At 44.4% G+C, this 19,642-nt stretch overlaps 3 protein-coding genes and 1 non-coding gene across 7 annotated transcripts; 3 read left to right on the forward strand and 1 right to left on the reverse strand.

Moving 5' to 3' along the window:
• Positions 1–1,476: 1,476 nt before the first annotated feature.
• Positions 1,477–4,837, forward strand: LOC125544894 (factor of DNA methylation 1-like). 4 transcript variants are annotated; one of them, XM_048708680.2, is made up of 8 exons: positions 1,477–1,668; positions 1,864–2,051; positions 2,360–2,514; positions 3,000–3,182; positions 3,300–3,515; positions 3,607–3,866; positions 4,220–4,271; positions 4,523–4,837. In XM_048708680.2, the coding sequence occupies exons 2-7, from the start codon at positions 1,877–1,879 to the stop codon at positions 4,248–4,250; spliced, it is 1,020 nt and encodes a 339-aa protein (XP_048564637.2). In that variant the 5' UTR covers positions 1,477–1,668; positions 1,864–1,876; the 3' UTR covers positions 4,251–4,271; positions 4,523–4,837. The 4 variants fall into 4 exon arrangements, with proteins under 4 accessions (XP_048564637.2, XP_048564638.2, XP_087403740.1 ...); XM_048708681.2 differs by having other exon boundaries at positions 3,003–3,182; XM_087547614.1 differs by having other exon boundaries at positions 1,478–1,668; positions 1,842–2,051; positions 2,997–3,182.
• A 3,601-nt stretch (positions 4,838–8,438) lies between these two features.
• On the forward strand, positions 8,439–13,688 carry LOC125544892 (uncharacterized). Its single transcript, XM_048708678.2, has 9 exons — positions 8,439–8,625; positions 9,923–10,086; positions 11,531–11,619; positions 11,709–11,844; positions 11,935–12,009; positions 12,137–12,258; positions 12,352–12,427; positions 13,058–13,117; positions 13,207–13,688. Exons 2-9 carry the CDS (start codon positions 9,949–9,951, stop codon positions 13,333–13,335), a joined length of 825 nt encoding a protein of 274 aa, XP_048564635.2. The 5' UTR covers positions 8,439–8,625; positions 9,923–9,948; the 3' UTR covers positions 13,336–13,688.
• Positions 13,689–13,959: 271 nt separating this feature from the next.
• LOC125544891 (uncharacterized protein At4g15545) lies at positions 13,960–16,205 on the reverse strand. Its single transcript, XM_048708677.2, has 9 exons — positions 15,756–16,205; positions 15,594–15,662; positions 15,455–15,508; positions 15,249–15,312; positions 15,056–15,142; positions 14,632–14,952; positions 14,465–14,510; positions 14,282–14,360; positions 13,960–14,188 (listed from the first exon to the last, which is right to left on the reverse strand). The coding sequence occupies exons 1-9, from the start codon at positions 16,062–16,064 to the stop codon at positions 14,096–14,098; spliced, it is 1,122 nt and encodes a 373-aa protein (XP_048564634.2). The 5' UTR covers positions 16,065–16,205; the 3' UTR covers positions 13,960–14,095.
• Positions 16,206–16,946: 741 nt separating this feature from the next.
• On the forward strand, positions 16,947–17,018 carry TRNAD-GUC (transfer RNA aspartic acid (anticodon GUC)). The gene has a single exon. It is a non-coding gene; the product is annotated as a tRNA-Asp (tRNA).
• The last annotated feature ends 2,624 nt before the right edge of the window (positions 17,019–19,642 follow it).

Consider the following 19,642-nt stretch of genomic DNA (forward strand, 5'->3'; position numbering starts at 1 on the left):
ACAACTAAGTCTTCACGCTCCATAGTCTTCACGCGATGTCTTGTCTTGTCATAGTCTTCAATGTGAATGTCTTCACATACCACCTTTGACTTCAATGTCTTCATACATTTTTAGGGGTCATCTCTGGTAGGAAAACCGAATCAATGAGGGACTTCTACCTGTGTTATCCTGCAATTCTCACAAACACATTAGTCCTTCAACCAGGTTTGTCGTCAATACTCCAAAATCAACTAGGAGTGGCACTAGATGCACTTACAATATCAAAGAGTCGTGTGCAAATAAAAGATGAGAAATAGAGGGGGCACATTTATGCAAACTTTTATACCTTCAATCCCCCCAACTTCCTCCTCATGGGAAAGCATACTTGAAAGGCCTTTCGAACTCAACAAGAACAGATACGGGGAGAGTGGGTCTCCCTTCTCAGTCCTCTTGTTGGGAGGAATTCCTCAGTCTCGGCATCATTAAATCTAACTCCGTAGCTGACCGAGGAAACACACTCCATAATTAGGTCCGCCCATTGCACATGAAGTTCCATCCTCATCATCATGGCCTTCAAAAATCTCCATTCTACTCTGCCATAAGCTTTCGTCATATCCAACTTCATTGGCCATGTTTGGATACATGAGTAGAGTTAGTTTGAGCTAGTTTGAGCTCGAACAGCCCTAAAGTACCCAAACACGAGGGCTAGTTTGAGCTAGTTACATCTAACCCACCTCTTTGAGTAGAGTTAGTTTAGGGTTAGTCATGAGCTAGAAACTAACTCTAACCTCTAGCTAAGTTAGAGTATCCAAACGGGATCGTTGCACTGTAGCCATTAGAACCATGGATTTTCTTCTTTATTGCATGAAAGCACTCGTATGCTACCAACACTTTATCTGTGATAAGGCAGGCACAAAAGCACTATGTGTTAGAGAAATCACCCCAAGAAGATTTTTTAAGCCTATTTGCTATCATCCTAGAGATAATCTTATACACCGCATTGCAAAGATCTATGTGTGGTCAGACACTAACCAAACACATCATCGTCAGGCTGAATTTTTTCTCATCTCATGTCCACACCAGGCGGCAGCGGACTACCAGCATGAGGCCGAGGACTCTGATCCAATCACACCCTACATCTCATGCTACACACTTGAGTTATCCCCGATGAATGCTGAGAACATGTCGAAGTTGTGAGTTGTGGCTACTGAAAGTTTCTTGTTCTTTCTGTTTGAATAATACTCTTCTCGTCTAATAATATAAGAACGTTTTTGACACTAGCGTTACTCTTGTGCTGCACAGGTGTACAACATTGAAAGCGTTGTGAATATGGGTGGTGACGTTCGTAGTGCTCCTTTGTTGGGTGTGGTAAAAACAACAACATCCGAGGCTGCCAGTTGTTTCTCTGACTGACATGTGGGTCCCCAACGACTACGAGCGCCACTTCCGGGAAGGCGAGCCGGAAGCTCACCCCACGTTTACACGCACGCGCTTCTCCCTCTTCTCCCCCTCGAGGAAAGAAACAAGAACCCAACCCCGAGCAGCGAGTACCAAACGCAGGCACAATGCAGTGAGCAATCAATCATCCTCCCTCCCTCCCGGCGCCGTAGAGGAAGCAGAATAATAAGCAGGAGCGTCCGTCCTTCCGGCGAAGCCACGCGGCCTCCACCGGGCCGGTTTCTTCTCTTGGTACGGAAGCCCTAACCTTTTCCCCCCTCCCTTGAAAAAATCGCAAGAACCTGCATTTCCCCCCTCTTTTCACTAGGAATCTTGGGGGTTCCCGCGTTTGGTCATTTGCTGAAGCGAGACAGTCGATTTCTACTCTATCCAGTGGATAAAACTCGAATTAATCTTTGCCGTAGTACTATGCCCGTGCACCTACAGACTATCGGCGCTCATGGCAGAGACCGGAGATGCAAGCAGCGACTGGCTTGCGCGCCTCTCTGGACTCGGTTCATATGTTTGCTCCAAGATGAACTACCACGAGTACTGCAGCCATGAATACAACGGCATCCACAGCGCGCTTCACAGAGTCCTCGAAGAAAAGGAGAAGGTGGAGCAAGAACACAAGGGTAACCGCTGCTCTGTTTGCTTAGGATCCTCATATATTGTTTGCCCTGTAACACCATTTCTCTGAAGGCAAAGTTTTAATCCTAGCCATCAAATCGAACAGCCAACGTTGCTCCAATGATGTTTATTCCAATCAGTTATCTGTTATCTGAAGCCCCCAAATAGTTACCAGTCAATCCTACCAATCTGTAATTACTCGCATGTTTAGAAATCTCCTGTCACACACGCAAACAAAACTGTGCATTGCACTTGCACTAGTGATAAGAAAACCGTGGCATCATTCGTACCATTTTGATAATATCATGGACAGCAAGGCTTCAACTCGTCGCTGCAAAGGAGGAGCTCGTTAAAAGGAATGAAGAGCAGGAAGCAGAGATTCAATCTCTAAAGAGAAAGCTCCAAGCAAGTGAGGCAAGCCATACGCCGGCACAGGGGAGTGGTCGTGAACATAACCAGTCTGGAAGGGTAAGTAAATACTTATCTGTGAATGTGATAATTCTAAGTCAATGTGTTCAGTGATCTGATTTGTTATCATACTAGGGATAGTGTGTTACTGGTCTTTACTGCTTCGGAAGAATGTGATGCCATGAATGCTTATAGATTTCGGATGCAGAGGCCGGGGGAAATCCTCCTTTTCCAAAAAAAAAAGAATGGTTATAGATCCTTTGCAAGATAGTTCTGCTCATCTGATTACAGCAACTATTTTGCAAAGCAATTATTCTGCACATTTTGAGTTGCACTTTTATGCCTTGTTGGCTCCCTCGTGTCTATGCTCTTTTAGAAGTGTTCTTCATTTTACTGATTGCGACTATCATCTTGTTGGATATTTATGTGAAGTACTGTAAAAATGAGTGCATTTTGGGTCACTCATTGCTAGACTAGTATAGTGAGTGGCCATTCTCTTGCTTTTCCTATTCTGCCATACTTACCCCGCTACATTGCTATAGAAGCAGGTGCAAAGAATGTCAGTGCAGAAAAGAAAACGGCAATCTGAGGGACAAGCTGGTGAAGATGCTGAGGATCATCAGGCTGCGGAAATTCTGTGTGCTATGAACAATCTTGAACAAGGTTTGAGTGCGGAGCTTCGCGATGTTAGAGAAGAGACTTCAAATATCAACGCTGAGCTCATCAAGGTTCAGTCATATCCATATCATTTTCACCCTTTAATCAACATTAGATGCTACATGCATTCCTGTCACACCATGCGAAAGATTATAAAATTAAAATTGACATCATAAGTTGATGTCCAGGGGTTTCTTGATATGGGTGGTGTTGGTAGACAGAATATCGCAGTAAAGTACATGGGGCAGTTGAGTGAGAGGCCATTCCTACTGGCATGCCTTCAGAAGTTTCTCCGCAAAGAAGCCGAGGCAGAAGCTTCTCGGCTGTGCAAATTTTGGCAGGAGCAGCTCATGAACCCAGAGTGGTATCCCTTCAAGACTGACACGGTTGGAGGCATTTCTGAGGTACGCTGAGTTCCTGTACAGACTATAGCTTATGGTACGTCGATTCTCGTAGGTGACAAGTTATGTGCTACACTGCTACGTGTGTGATTAGGGGACTATTAATGACGATGACATTAAGCTACAAGAGCTGCGGGCTACATGGGGGGAAGAGTCTTACAAGGCTTTGGTGAAGGCTTTGGTGAATAGTTTCTTGGAGTTAAAGGAATGTGGCAAGCTGAGTGACAGAACCATTGTAGCCCAGCTTTGGAATTTCGAAGAGGACAGGAAGGCCACTCTCAGTGAGAGTGTTGAGTACGTGTGCAACAAAGTGAAGAGCCTCAGCAATGAGAATGTCAGGACCTCGACTCGCGGGTATGTATGATTGTATAAGATTCAGTTTGTTAAGTGCGCCTTTTGCTAGAATCATACAGGCATACAGCGCCACTGGTCCTGATTCGATTGGAGCATTAAAATCGTAGTTGTAGGTTTCTGTATCTATATAATCAGCTAAATGAAACAAACATCCTACTGATCCAGTATATTCAATGGCCTTTTTAAAGGCATGGTAGTGGTACAGAGACTTTATTATATGGCCAAGGAAACACATACTTTCTTGGGTGTATATACCGGGAAATGGGACTTGATGATGCATGCAAACTTGGTTATAACTAATACTAATGTGAATTCACACAAAAAATCATTGGAACTTGTTTCTGTATGTGCAGGAAAAGGGGCCGTTGTGTTGGACGAGCATGAAGACACTAACGAAAAGAATAGGTGCTCTACTTTGAACTTTTAAAGACGCTATTATGAGTCATTGTACCTTTTAAGAAAGTATTTTCTGTATAAAAAATGATCTTAAGCTGAGTCCAGAAAGAACATTTCAACTGAAATTTTGGTGTCCATCTCATGGTAACCTCAGTAGCAATGCAGGCACAAGTGCCTTAGTTGATGCTGTCGTATCTTGCCGATAGATTGTCCCTGTCCAATGAATTATCACCATGCCAATTTTATTTTAAATTGTGCAGGGAACTTACTCAGGCCGGCGGTATCTGGATACAAAACGTAGAAACACTAACTCATGGTGAAGAAACTGAAGACTAAAGAACCTGACCTTAGCAAGGAAGGAAACCCCCAAAGACCATATCGCAGAGCTATGGTTTTGATGTTTTCTTCTATCCGTTTCAAACTATCTAGAATGACCTTGTTCCTTGTGGTACTCGGCATGTTTTGAATCTCATCTCAGCTTCAGTATTGTGTTAAGCTCGAACTAACTATGGATTTTCACATGAACGGCTGAATGTCGGTTGCATAATAGATTTCATCTGCCTTTCATCAGTAAACCTGAATAGCATAATAGTACTCCCTCCGATCCAAAATAAGTGTCTCAGCTTCGAACTAAGGTTAGTTCAATCCTAGTTCAAAGCTGCAACACTTATTTTGGATCGGAGGGAGTACGATATATCATTGGACGACTATTGGTTGCGAACACGTGCTGTTTTCCAGGGAAAACGTCAGGGTAGTTGCATGTTGCAGAAGTTGTGGTGTTTTCCTTTTCGTGGTAGTTTTGCCTGTCCCTGTCGTGTTTTTTTAGATGAACACGGAGCAGATCGTCGTGTTTGTCAAAGTGGTTGCTGGAGTTTATTGCACAGATGCTATAAAAATGTTGCACCCCGAACTTCTGGGTATTCGACTCAGATGGGAAATATCGACCCAACTAAGCAGTGGCCGCATTTTTTCTCACGAACAGCCCTGGTGATTGCCTTGCCCCCTGTCCTTCTAGTGCACATTTCCTGAAAACGACTAGCGATTGAAAATGACAGAGAGCTGATAGCATCCAATTCTTACAGGAGAGGTGTAGTTGCACAAGTCAGAACTCCAATTAGATACCACGACAGAGAGGAAAGCGAGGCACATCTTCTCGAATCTCCAATGCTTTAGCTTGAAGCGAAGATCCTAACCAGGGAAGTTTACTGACGGAAGCCTACTGACTTATGTGTCCCCATAAAAAAAAAGACCCGAATAACGCGCCAACAGCAGCTCAGGGAGGTTATCCGAGCGAATCCGCGTTCAGCGTTTGTACCCTCAAAAAACCACTTTCACTCATGCTAAAACAGATATATTTGCCATGCTATTGTATAAAGATGTGTCGTGTTGTAAAGAAAAAATTGCCATGCTAGCAGAAAAATTATCGGGATTTATTTTCAGGGAATTGCAACAATGCAACATGGAGAATTGTCAGTCTAAAAAGAAAAATTTCAACTTGTTCCGATATGCCATGCTGGCAGAAGGAAATTTTCATCCTACATCTAAGAAAAACTGGTGGAGATTTTCATGCTCTAAAAACAGAATTTATCATCTCGAATGTGTTCGCTAAAATCGTCATCTTGAGCGAACCCTTTAGTGTCGCCAGCTTGTAGTTTACTCAGAAGGATGCATGTGAGCGAACAATGACTAACACATATCATGCTTAGTTGCTTTGATATTCGTACATGGGAAATGAACGGGCAGCATGTTCGCTCACAAAAAAGAAACCTTAGCTCACGTCTCACTTAGGAAAAAGAAAAGACTTATGTGTCCTTTCCCCATTAATCCCACCTGATTTCCACGCAGAGCCCTCCTCCCTTAAAAATGACATATCCCTCTACCCGAGCCTCTAATATATTTCTGTAGAAAATATTCTGTAGGTGTAGCACATCTCAATTTGAAGAATGTAATGATTTGCTACGACATTGTAGCCAATTCATAAATATGAATAATACTATGACGTGGCCCCCATGGTGCCATGTTGAATGAGTGCCAATACCACTAAAAAAACTTTAACCTTTAGAGGCAGCGTTAGCCACAGAGCATGCAAGTTCCAACTATTTACAAATACACTATGAAGTCTGATTCTATGATTTCCCCATTGTGAATGAACCACTAGATAGCCCATCTCTTGTAAGGCTTGATTTTACTGACTATAGTGATTGTTGGGCTTTAATTTATTGAATAATTAAAGCCCAGCAACCACTAGTCAGTACCCGCCCCACTCCCCTCCCCCCTTCAACTTTGTTTGAGCCTTTGAATCTTTGGTAGGATGGAGTTGTGCCGTCTGATTTGGGCCATGTGTCGAGTAATTCTTTTTCTTATAATGAAATTTCTCCAGTCTGTGAGTACGTTGGTCCCGCATAGTACTGGTTCCATAGGGACACTGACAGAGAATGCCGCAGTGGCCTCTAGACCTAGGTGATTGTGGCGGGAGTGACGTAAAATGAGGAGATGGCCATTGGGGGACCTTCAGACCTGGTCAATGGCGGTAGAAGTCAATTGTTAGGGATGTGCAGGGATAAAGTAGGCCACAGAGAGCTCGATAACTAGGTGGTGGCCGACATATAATTGACAGTACAAATGGCAGCCCGCTGTAGAAGGGAGAAAAGAGAGAGAGAGGATGGCGGGTTGTGGCAGGGAGAGTTGGTGTACGAGGTGGTGATGGCATCCATCCATGGTGGGCGCCATGAAGCGATTTTGGAGAGAGGAGGGTTAATCAAGGAGTACATATGTATGTCAAGATTATACAAAGAAAGATTATACAAAGAAATGCATATCCTGGATGTATTTTTCATCAATTCGCGGGTGATGGTGAAATGGCCAGGAGTATGCAACTTACAATTAAAAGGTCCTGGATTCATCTAAGCTAAAGAGGAAGGGTCATGATAATGTTGTTGAGGAGCTTAACCACCCACTGTTACAATCTGCCATACAATTCCACCCACTTATTAATGTTCCTCCTTAACATCGCAAAATCATCCCTGCACCCTCGGCCAAGTTCGTTATACTGTAAAAAAAATTAGGGCAATGCTACATCCACGCAAAGTTACACATGTTTACAGGGGATTGCTCAGTTGGCGTTTTTTCATTGGAAATGAGAGGGAAGGAGGGACCCCATCCCAGTTGAAATTGGGGGGGGGGGGGATTAGAAGGAACGTTACGTAGCTTATTCGTAACAAGTTTCGTAGGTGGAGCTAAGGATGGCAATGGGCCAGATTTGGATCGGATTGAACAATATCAAATCCATATCCATATCCATGAAGACAGTCTTTGCCCGTTCATGAAAAATTCCACGGGTGAAAAATTGTATCCATGTCCAAACCCGATGGATATTCATTGGGTCCTTCTCGAGACATATAAATAAGACATAACACAACGTTAACATAAGCTCCACTAGGCTTCATTTATGGTAAATCAATGTCCAATAACAACCTAAGATCATTTAGTATTTTTCTAACAGATGAAAATGACGAGTCATTTAACAAGGTGATAAAATAAGGGAAGGGGCGTTAGAGTATGTTACGGAGGGGATTGAATGTCAACTAATAAAAGTTACGGCGAGGATTGTGTATTTACTTTTGCATGTTTTAGATAACAAAGTGTAAAATTACAGTGGGACATGTGACTATGGGGTAGGGATAGCAAATTTTAGCCCATTAAGTCATACTATCGGGTCGACTTTGGGTATACCCACGGGTACACGATTATATTCATGCCCTAGCCACGAGCAATTGGGTCGGGTTTAGGCACCGCCCATGGACACAAAAGCATATCCAAATTCTATTCATTTGGGTCGGATATCCATGCCCATGGATAAAATTGTCATCCTTAGGCGGAGCATTATTAGAAAAGTTATTATGATGCTAACTTACTGGTTTATATTATATAAAAAGACCATTTGTTTGAAAATATACAAAAAAAATCATTCAATTACGTCCGTCTCATTTTTTATCGCAGGTCATTTTTAGTTTCCACCGATACTATTTTTAATTAACTTTTAACGCGCCCCCTTTGCGCAGGCATCTGGTAACACTCCTTGCCCCCTCGGCTCAGTTCGAAATTATTTCTCTCCCCCTTTCCATGGCAGGGCAGGGCAGGGCATCCTAAATATAAATTGGCCATTATAATCCCGTCAGGCCATCTCCCTCTCGCCCCCGTCATTCTCCTTTTCCTTTGTGGCTTGCGCAACGGGCGAGGCGAGGCGAGGCGTGGTGCCGGAGGAGGCGAAATATAGCCACCCTCTCCATCCAACCCACCCCGCCCCCGATTGCTTTGCACCGCCGGAACCTCGCCCCTCCCCGCCGACCGCCATAACCGCAAGGTACTAATGCCTCCTCCCGCTCCCGCTCCCGCTCTGTTCCTCCGTGCCCGCCCGCCCGCCGCTCGTCGAATTTTCCCCGCCGATCGGTCCTGCCCCGCCGCAAAAATCGTGGGGCGCGACGTGGCTCCGAGGCGCGCCTCGCTTTCGTCCCGGCTCCTGCTTCGGGTTGCCACGTTCGGGATACGGCGAGGTCTGGGGGTCGGTCGTGGCGGCGTAGGCCTGTTCGTCGGTGGGATTGATGGCTCCGATGATGGAGTTTCGGGCGTCGATCGCGTGCCTCCGCCGCCCGTGCGCAATGCGACGGCGGGAGGTTTCGCCTGTTTTTTTCGCCGTTTCCTCGGATTTTTGGTTTCGGTTATTATCGGTCGCGCGCGGCGGCGTGCCTGCCTTCCGGGACTCGGGGCTGTTTCCTTTTGATCGCTGTGGTGTTTTCTTCCGGGCGACGGCGCGCGCCATTGTCGTCCGGGCATCGATTCGGTGCCCCAATTGGTCGCAACGTGCGGATGTTTTTTTTCCGAGCTGGCGGTTTGAATGACGCCTCAAAAGGTTGCCCCTCTTGCGCACCTTTTCCGACCCCCATCCCCTGTATTCATCTTGACTCCTTCGTGCGCTTTGTGCGTTGCCTTATTTAGTCAGGTTTGTGGACGTATCTTCTCCGTGTTACTCATCTTCGAGTACCATTTTCCTGCGAGTTGTGCGCGTGATTACAAGTGCCACACGCTGTTATGAGTTGTTTTGGATTCGATACATTCTCCAATATAGTACCTGAATTTTAGTGTTTAGAGGGATGGCTGTCAAGCATGCAATTAGCTGCTATCGTTTTGGATTCGTAGCTGTTTATGGGGACCTCAATGACTATCTTACTTAAACTGTGGCTCTAGCAATTGTTAATAGGATCCATTCATTGGCTTCGGCACTACGTCGTTGCTTTATTCACAGCTTCCAGTCTTCCAGTATAGAGTATAGACTCAATCTTTGGTGCATGCTTCTGCTTGCTATTTTATTCCGGTGAAAGTGACACATGACAGGGATTGATTATTTATTTGGCTTCAGCTTCTTCATGTGGTCGGATTCGTGTACTTTACCATTATGCATTCAAGTGACAGTTGGGTGTTGTACTTCATGGAATGGAAGACTATTCCGAGTACTGTTTAGCAATGACCCATATCTTGGTTCTTCTTCTACGGTCAACTGGATGTCACAAAAACTATCTTTAATCTTAGCGTGGGCATTTTATAATTCTGGCTTCTCTATGGCTCAAAATGTACCTTGTTATGTGACTTGTCTCTTTCGTCAGGCTGCTGAGTCAAGATATAGGAATTGATGGATCTGTCCACAATCTCTGTTATGGCGGCTAAGGCCTACTCGTACAAAGCAGAGTCACTGGTTAAGGAATACCTTCTTGCAGATGCATATGTTTCGTACACTGCTATGCTTGGTGGGATCCTGATGTGCAAGATGGTATTATTTTGCCCCCCTCTTATTTGTTGACATTTATGATCATGTCACCAGTGAATTTAGTGATGCTCACATGATTCATGTATTTAGATGGAAGAAACAAATAGATGTTAGTTTTATTGCATTTTTGCTTAACTTCACTATGTGAAAATTGTGGACTACCGAACACCATTTGTACTATATATGGCTGTTAGTATAAGCAGGTTTCTGTAAAGAACTAATGTAGGATATGCAAATTCTCAGTTTAGCCTGAGATCTAATTAGGAATATGTCGATGGCTACCCACCACATCCGATCCTAAGCCGCGGATGCATCTGAAATCGGTTGAAGTAATGTAAGGTTTAAACTCACATACAAGCTGTGATGAATTTTCAGATTAGAGTCATGCAATAGATTTAACAGTTTGTTTTGGCTTGTAACGTTTTTGTTTTTGTTTAGTATGAGCAGTTAAATTCGGATACTCAATACAAGATTTTCAAAACCAAGCATGTTACGGTTTAGCAAACAAAAATTAACCTAATCCTATCAATATATTAACCATTTTTAGTCAATATTTGGCTACCATGGGAAACAGAAGTTGAATCACAATGTATATTTGTTTTTAATCTGTATTATACAGGTTGGCCTCAGTGTATTACCATATATGTTTAATACCGCAATAATTTCCTATTATTTGCCCTTTGTGTGTGTCTGTGTATGCCAGGATCCCTTACAATACCTTGTGTACCATTTGTATCCTTTAGGCAATAGTGGTATGTATATGTAGTAAGTTATTAACTATTCTGCGAGAATGGCGTTTTGGCTTTCGGCCTCCAAGGAGGCCGATTTAAAAAAAATCAAAAAATTACGTATGTGCGACGTATGTGCGTAAATTTTTTTTGTACAAGTAAACAAGGATGTGAGACGTATGTGCGTAAAATTTCAGGATGAAATACGTTGAAAAGCGACCTGTACAAAAAAGACAAATTCATGGTCTGAGAAGATGAATAGTACCATGTTTAAAAAGCCCCAGATTTGTCTATTTTGCACAGCCCTCATTTCAACGTATTTCATCCTGAAAATTTACACACTTGTGCACTATGCCTTCATCTATCTCTGTATTGTTTTCAAAAAAATTTGAAATGTAAAAATATGAATTTTCATGATTTTTGAATTTTGCATTTGGAGGCCTCCATGGAGCTTGGCCTCCAAAAGCAATTTTCACTATTCTGCGATGTAACAAAGTAGATAGCAGCATGCAGATGATAATCATCACTTCTAGCATTGTTTTCAGAGTTTGACTTTTCAAAACCCTTTGCACTATCCACACTGCAACCTATGATTTTCTCTTGTTTTATTTTACATTTATGTTAACCCTGAAATTCTTGCATGGAACAAGTTATGATTGATCTCTATGTACCAGAACTCTAGCTACTTTCTTGGCTACAAATTTCCTTTTGGTTTGCAGATCTATGACATCACACACTTAGTCAGTTCATTCTTCTACAAGTGTTATGCTTCTCTTACAAAAGCCCAAAAGCTTGAGTGGAACAACAGGTGAAGCCATCTGTCTGCAAAATTTATGTCCAATTTCACCATGTGCTTATTGACATATCTACTCACGACCGATCTTTCACCTATTCTAGGGGCATCTCCACTGTCCATGCAATTTTCATCACATTCATGTCAGTGTACCTAGTATTCTTTTCCGACCTATACTCTGATAAGCTGGATGGACCAGTAACTTTCCGGAGTTCAAACCTCTCTAATATTACACTAGCGGTAAAGTACTATTTTGTTCCCATTCAAGAAATGACTATGTTGGCATGCATTGTCTATTTGCCTCATATCGGCTTAATTTCATTTGTCCAGGTATCTGTTGGGTACTTCATCACTGACATTGCAATGATATTTTGGGTTTATCCTTCTCTAGGTGGAATGGAGTATGTAAGTGCCCTTATGTGATATTTCTGGGTTGCATCCTTGACACACGTGTTAATATTCATTGTATTTGTTCAATTATCATTGCTGCATTTTTTGTATGTATTATTCATTACGGGTTGATCATTGCCAGGTTCTTCATCACTTCCTGTCACTTGTTTCCATAGTCTATTCTGTGAATTCTGGGGAAGGCCAGTTGTATACATACATGGTTCTCATCTCTGAAGGAACCACACCTGGAATCAACCTCCGCTGGTATTTGATTTGATTCAATGAATGCACAATATTTCTGGGTCATTATTGTTATTTCATTCGATCTGATCTTTCCTGTTACCTTCTGTTATGAAGGTATCTTGATACTGCTGGACTGAAAAGATCCAAGGCCTATGTTGTGAACGGTAGCTTAATGGTTGTTGCATGGCTGGTAAGTGGAAGTTTCTACAAAGTAGTTATAGAATGCACGTTATTTTTCACGCAACTGACCACAAGTTAATTAGTCCTCACTCTTCAGTATGCCTCAATGTGTGCATACATGAATGAGCATTTCAAATTGTATACCCAGATCAAAAAAATAATTTTGTTGAATTTGCTTCAAGCTAAGGTTTGTCAACTGTTTTATACACTCTATTCCACTATTCCCTTTTAAAAATTGCAGCTAGTGGAATACCTCAAGCTTTGTAATAGATGGTTTTTTGTATTATGTTTGTGTTCTGTATAACTCACATTGGACATTTGCTAACTCGGCTTGGGGAATGGGATACAGTATTAGCAATTGGTCTTGTGATTTACAGAAACTTATCGTACAAGTTGAAATATTAATGCTATTATACCCCCAGATGTTTCTGTGCCGAGGCCATGCTGTAATTTTAGTTTAACTATGCTCTCTTCAGTAGGTTATCCCTAGGTTCTTTGGTTTTGTCTTTGGTTTTTGTTTCTTGCTAGGCCCTTGTGTGTTCCTGTTTCTGATTCCATTTTTTTCTTTTGGCTTGCTTTACTTTGGTCATGCTTTACCACAGTTTTCTCTCTAACATAGTCAACCATTTGTGTAATACAGGTGGCACGGATAATTCTCTTCATCTACTTGTTCTACCACATCTACTTCCACTATGATGACGTAATTCCTACTTCTGTTCCAGCACATAACTATGTGGCAAATATCACATCGATGATTCTGACACTAAGTTTGATCTGAATTATTGACAGGTGATGCAGATGCGGACCTTCAGCCGCGTTCTGATATTTGGCGTGCCCACAATACTACTCATCATGAACACGATATGGTTTGCAAAGATCTTGAGAGGCCTTAAAAAGACGCTAACCAAGAGGGAGTGAAGAGGAGAAGAATAGCAGATGCAAGCTCATGGCGGCCCATCTACAAAAACCATCATCCTGCCTTACAGTCACATAAAACTACATATACTCCCCGAGCAAAACTAGATAGTGCGACTCGCAGCACAAGCTAAAATCCCATGTACATAATCCAGAAGTATGCTTGAGCACGGCCTCAAATTTTCCACGGATATTCTCCGTCTTGTACATATACCGGTCTGGATATTGCTTAGGAAGCTTCAAACTGCATGTGCATTGGATGCTTCTAAGCCCCCCTCGACCACTGACACTGAGATAGTCGTCGGTCATCAAAAGTGACATTTGAAAGGTTGAAATCTGGCATCTGTTTTTAGTTACGACTTACGACTCTCAGGAATGTGAAAGCTGGTATTGTTCTTGACTTCTGAATCTGAATTGTAATGTTTCATTCTCTTATCATTGCAAGGAAACCCTGCTCAATCTTGGTGTGCAGCAGCAGCTCTGTAGCTGACTGTTTGTGATCACTACCATGTGTGACCCCCTTTGATCTTTTTTCTATTCATAGGGCAAAATCGTGTCAATTACAACAAGGAGCGCAAAACACAACCTATCTGGATTGCAGAAGAGCTGCTCCAGTTCTTTGTGTGATGAAGAAATGACGATTATTTCTTTACTTTTGCGATGAACAGATGATTATTCTGCATACAAAGTGCACATAATTTTCACTTTCTGCATTGCATTCAGGTGGTATAAAATTGCCTGTGGGTGTGTGTGTGTGTGTGTGTTACGTGAGGCTACGGCTAAGCAGGCCCTGAAATGAGAGGAGGAGGTCCTTGTTTTCTGCGCCGAAGATCTGGTCTGCCTTTTCGAGGGTCTCCTGCACCACCACACCAATATAGTATAAGTATACCTCAAGATCTGTATCCGAAAGAAACCACAAATACAGCTGGAAACTGAAAGTGAGGGTTACCTCTTGGGATTGCCTGTGAGCGTTGAGCTCCTTGATGTTGGCGAGGAAAGCAGCAAACTGTTCGTACGACAGACGGCTCCTGCGGATGAAGAAAAAAGGAGACAAATAAATTGATGACATGTTTTCGTACCAAGAATCCAATGTTTTGCAGGCTATGGTATACCAAAAGGAAACGAGAGCTACCTCGCTTGACGGAAGAACTCCTTGCCATCTATCCTCGTCGTGCGCCCTGAAACCAAAAACAGAAGAACAACTACGTACTTAGCGGAGAGAATGAAGAGCAATCTCCAGATGAATGAGCTAGCTCCTGTGAATGCTGATGAACTCTTGTGTCGAACAAAAAGGACTACCTGAGACTGAGTGACCGCGAGGGGGCGAGTTGGCCGCAGAGGACATCTTGCTGGAGGGGAGCCACGCCGACATCGCCATGTGGCCTTCGAGCCGCGGGGAAGTGGCGGCGCCGGCGCCGCTGCTGCCTGACGACAGCTTCGGCGACACGGCCGTGGAGTACCGTCGAGGGGAAGAGGCGCGGGACGCCAGCTTCGGGGACACGGCGGTGGAGTATCTCCGGGCGGAGGCCGCGGAGGAGGACCTCTGCTTCGGCGCCGGGTCGGCGATGAGGCGCGGGGTCATGTGCGTGATGGTGAGCTTCTGCTCGAACGGCCTTGCCACTGTCAACGTGCACACAACAGAAGCATTGTTCAGAATCCTGTAGTTGTGCTGCACTGCAGATACGTATTATTGGAATGTTGTTGATCGTGACTGAGCGCATACCTTCCTGGTTCACGCTTTCGGCTTCCGAAGATCCGTCGGCTCGGGTGGTGGATGCAGGAGCAGGATTATTGCTCGCGGACGCGTCGTCTTCGGGGTGGTCGCGAGAAGAATTAGTTAACACAGATGGAGCACAATGAGCTGCTAGAGATGAACATTGTCCAAGAGGGAGAGCAGTGATCAAAAGAATATATACCTCTCCAGGAACTTGCTTTGGCGACCGATTGCTCGCAGGTCCTGATGTCCACTGTCTCCTGACTCTGCAGAGCACGAGACACGTAATGATTCATGACTAAATACTAGCAATGCATACACTGGTCTTCGGTTACAGAGGACGGCAACAGTGGCCATTGCCCGACAGAAACAGGGGACAGAGGATCGGTTTAAACTGGAGGAGCTTACTGAAGAATTGTCGTCCCCCAGTGTCTGCATCAGGTGTCTCTTGAACGTCTCCAGCTGCAAGCGGAAACCCACCAGAAAAGTTAGTGATAGTAAACGCGAGGAGAACAGCCGTGTGATCGCAGATCACAAATGGCGTCACCTTGGCGAGGTCCCTGGCCAGCTTCCTGGACGTCTGGACGAGCGAGTCCCTCTCCTTCACCAGCTTAGCCTACACGACAAGAAGAAGAAGACCAACGACAAAATCTCAGCACCAGCTAGCAACCGGCAAAACCGAGGCGGCGAGGCGGTCGAGGTCACGTACGTTGTCATCGAGGACGGCGCGGAGGCGGGCGTCGGCGTCGCGGAGGGCCTGGTCGAGCTCCTCGGCCCTGTCGGCGAGCTCGGCGGCGAGGCGGTCCTTGTCGGCCAGCTTCTGGCGGAGGCGCGCGGCCTCGTGCTCCAGGCGGGAGGCGCGCGCGGCCACGGCCACGGCGGTGATCTTGCGGGCCACCTCCAGCTGGTCGTACGGGTCCGGCGGCAGCGCGGCCACGATGGCCTCGGACAGCCCGGCGCCCTCGGCGGGAGGTTGAGGCGCCGGCGTGGCGGCGTGGGCGCTGGGGGTCTGCGTCATCGGGCGACTGGGGTTGGAATGGAGTGCCGGATCGGACGTGGTGGTGGTGGTGAGATCCGAAGCGGGGAGGAGGAGGTTATCGGGGGGCGGGAAGGAAGGAATGTGGTGCTGCTGCTAGTGGAGGTGGCGATCGAGGAGAGGGGCGCGGCCGTCAGCTTGCGTTTGAATATATGCGTCGCGCACGTCGAGTTCCGTCTTGGCTCTTGGAAAGCGCCTGCCACGTCCCATCCGGGGAAGATACGAAAAATCCCTACGAAACAGCTACGGGAACAGGGTCGGCCCTCCGTGGTCCCAGCCTGTACTCTAGTCTGTAGACATTCTTTTTGTGTTTCAATCAGAGAGATTTATTCAACCAATGAATTCCTGGCATCATTACTAACAAGCTGGTGAGCAGGAAAGAGGGTCTCGAACCAGTTCAACTTTCGGTAATCGTCAAAGTGCATGCATGTTTTGCACAAAGATGGACCGATACATTAGCTGGTCGGTTTACATGTTGAATATCAAAAAAAAAAACGAGGAAGCTAGCTCTTCAATTTCTAGTAATACTGATGCCACCACAGACAAGCTATAATGCCGAGTCTTTCAAAAATTAACAATCTCTAGATAATCTGTTTCCATGATCACACCGGAGAATCCACGTAGCTTTGTAAATATCACCCCATCTCACAACGCCATCGTCTCACCAATGAACGGATCAAAGACCCTGTAGACATCTTCCCGGCCGTACGTTTGGCATTTCCGCTCGTAGTCGTAGTACGATCGATGAAGGCTCGGTATGCGCTGGTGCTGAACTCCACCGGCGACCGTGGCTGCTACGATGTAGTAATTGATTTCTGCGGGAATATTTATAACTAAGGAGTAATTGAAAACTTACACAATTCAGTCGTTGTAGTATAGTGGTAAGTATTCCCGCCTGTCACGCGGGTGACCCGGGTTCGATCCCCGGCAACGGCGTGAAACTATTTTTCCGCTTTATGGCGGTTTAGTTCATTTTTGTCCGCTCGGTCTTTCTTTTTTTGCCTGCTCGGTCGATGTGGGCTCATTGCTCACTGGGCCATACACCGGACCCGGGTACTCCTTATATGACTTCCTCAAAACCTGAATTTGTCCTTTTGCTATATAAAAATTTCCCCTGAAAATACTACATAAAAAACCCTTAAGAAGTACAAATTTATTTCACTAATTTTATATAATCAGTTTAATTATTTGTAAAGTCTTAGTGTGCTGTAAAATATATACTTTAGAGAAAAGTTATTGTATGTGAAAAGAAATTATACTCACATACATCAAAATAATATCCGTGCATTTGAATATGATGTTCATATATTTAAAATTATTCTCGTGAAATGTCCATATAATTCAAAGAGATGTTCGTGTTTAAAAAATAATAAAGGTTAACATGTTCCAAACAAGTGGTCATGTAAAATAGTACCCCCCTCCGATCCAAAATAAGTATCGCAACTTTGAACTAAGGTTAAGGGAGTATGTTTTAAAATGTGGGGCCTAGCAAAGGAGAAATCACCACAGCGACGTATTGCAAACATCTAGTGTGACTTTTGTTCTTTGTTAGTCAGATTTTATTAAGGCAAATCATTAGCAACACAAAAGCTACGAGAAAAAAGGATTTGCCGCACACACAAAAAAGATGAGAATATGCCAAGGAGTAGGTTCACCTGCAACCTGTCTCACGGGTGGGATCTCAATATAAACAATTAATACAAGTATGATAACCCCGCAAAAAAACACAAGTATATAAATAAAATAAAATACTTTGCAAGTGATAAGCGGACAATTGTATCCAAAAAGTCAAGCAACTTATGAACAACATGTTTTATGAATGATTCGCATGAGGTTGAACGTAAAGACCAACGGCAGCCAACAAGCAAAGCGGCATATGTGCAACATGTTTTACGAAGGATTCAGGAAGGTCTTGTGGCACTCTACATGGCTTTGAATATCTGCAAATACAACCATGAAAAGAAACATATGTGTAACCACATTAACAAATTTATATATGTACATTCATAATAATGGCGGAGATGTACGCACAAGTACACAATTGCTGGCATGGTAGTCAAGCACGAACATGATAACAAACAGGGTTATCTCTGTGTCAGAAAGGTCAAACACAATGACCCGGAGTCCTCGAAATTATCCTTAGCCAGGACATTGAAGTTAAGGAAGTACGTGCTACAACTTACCTAAAAATGTGTGTTCATTAATTTCCTGCCGCATGTCTAGTCATGATGGTCTTCTCTAAAAAAATAGTGTGAAATGGGGAGGGGTTGGGACACATGGGGCACGTGGGCCTCGGTTTCCCAACCGAATCCTCTATATACATGCAGCCTTAGGGCTGGGCATAAAACAAAAAGAAAAGAATAAAAAACCAAACCGAACCCAAAATAAATAAACTAAATTCATCTTTTTTGAGTTAGCAACAGAAAAATTGGTTTCTAGATCTAGCTACCCGATTTAGTAAATTGGATTTGGTTTATAGCCTCGGTTAGCCGTAAAACTGAAGAATCTCGTGTGTGCCCACATGAGCGGGCTTTCAGTCTGTTGATCGTATAGGACTTGAGGCCCAATACTCCAATAGATCTAGTCCATCCCCAAATATGAATTTGACCTAGAAGTAATTAGAAAAGCTATTGTTGAAATGATCATCGAAGACGAGCATCCCTTTGCTCATACGAAAAGGTTGAGTTTTCGAAAATGGTGGAAAAGACCTGTTCACGTTTCTATGTGCCCTCTAGAAGAACCACCACTAGAGATGGTGTATGCAGTTATTTTGGAGAGAAGCCAAGCACAAACTGTTTTTTCATGAAATCATGTGAAAGAGTGTGCCTCGCAACGGTTTGTTGGACTTCTCAATAACAAGATAGCTACATGGTAGTCACAACACATTTTATTGATGGTGATTGGAACTACACAAGAAGGTTATTAGTTTATTCCTAATAAAGGTCATAAGGGAGACATACCCGAAGATAAAACAAACAGATCCTCAAGTCGCTCCTCCCTCGTCCTTAAAGAAAGAAAGCTAGGGTTCCTACCTCTCGCCGGCGCCGGCGCAGGTCCGCGTCGTCTCCGGTGGCCCTAGGGCCATGGAGGTGCGATGGATCCTGGCAAGGGCCGGCGGGAGGGCTCCGTTTTTAGTCTTTTTTCCTGTCTTGTTAGGGTTTGTGTCCTGCTCAGGAAGGCGAGAAGGCGGCGACTCCCTGAAGATGGAATAAAGGTCTCCCCGCCTAGCCCCCGTTCCGGCGGTGCGTCTAGCATCATTGGTGGGCGTGTGGAAGTGTGTCTCTGGCGGATCTATCTTTGGTGGATTAGCTCGGATCTTGTCGTTGTTCGTCTACGTTCGTGTGTCGGGTTGAATCCTTCCAGCCTACGTTATTCTTCATCGGTGGCGGTTGCTATTATGGTGCGCCGGTCCTATGGGGCCTTAGCACGACGACTTCCCGACTGTCTACTACAACAAGTTGTGCCCGACCCGGCGATGGAGGGGTGATGACGGCGGCGCGTCTTTGGCTCGCTTCAGTGCTTATAGTCGTCGCTAGATGGTCTACGGACCCGGATGTAAT

Source organism: Triticum urartu, chromosome 3A, assembly GCF_056163025.1.
Source record: "Triticum urartu cultivar PI428250 chromosome 3A, HENAU_Tu73, whole genome shotgun sequence".
In the NCBI taxonomy this organism is placed as follows: Eukaryota; Viridiplantae; Streptophyta; class Magnoliopsida; order Poales; family Poaceae; genus Triticum; species Triticum urartu.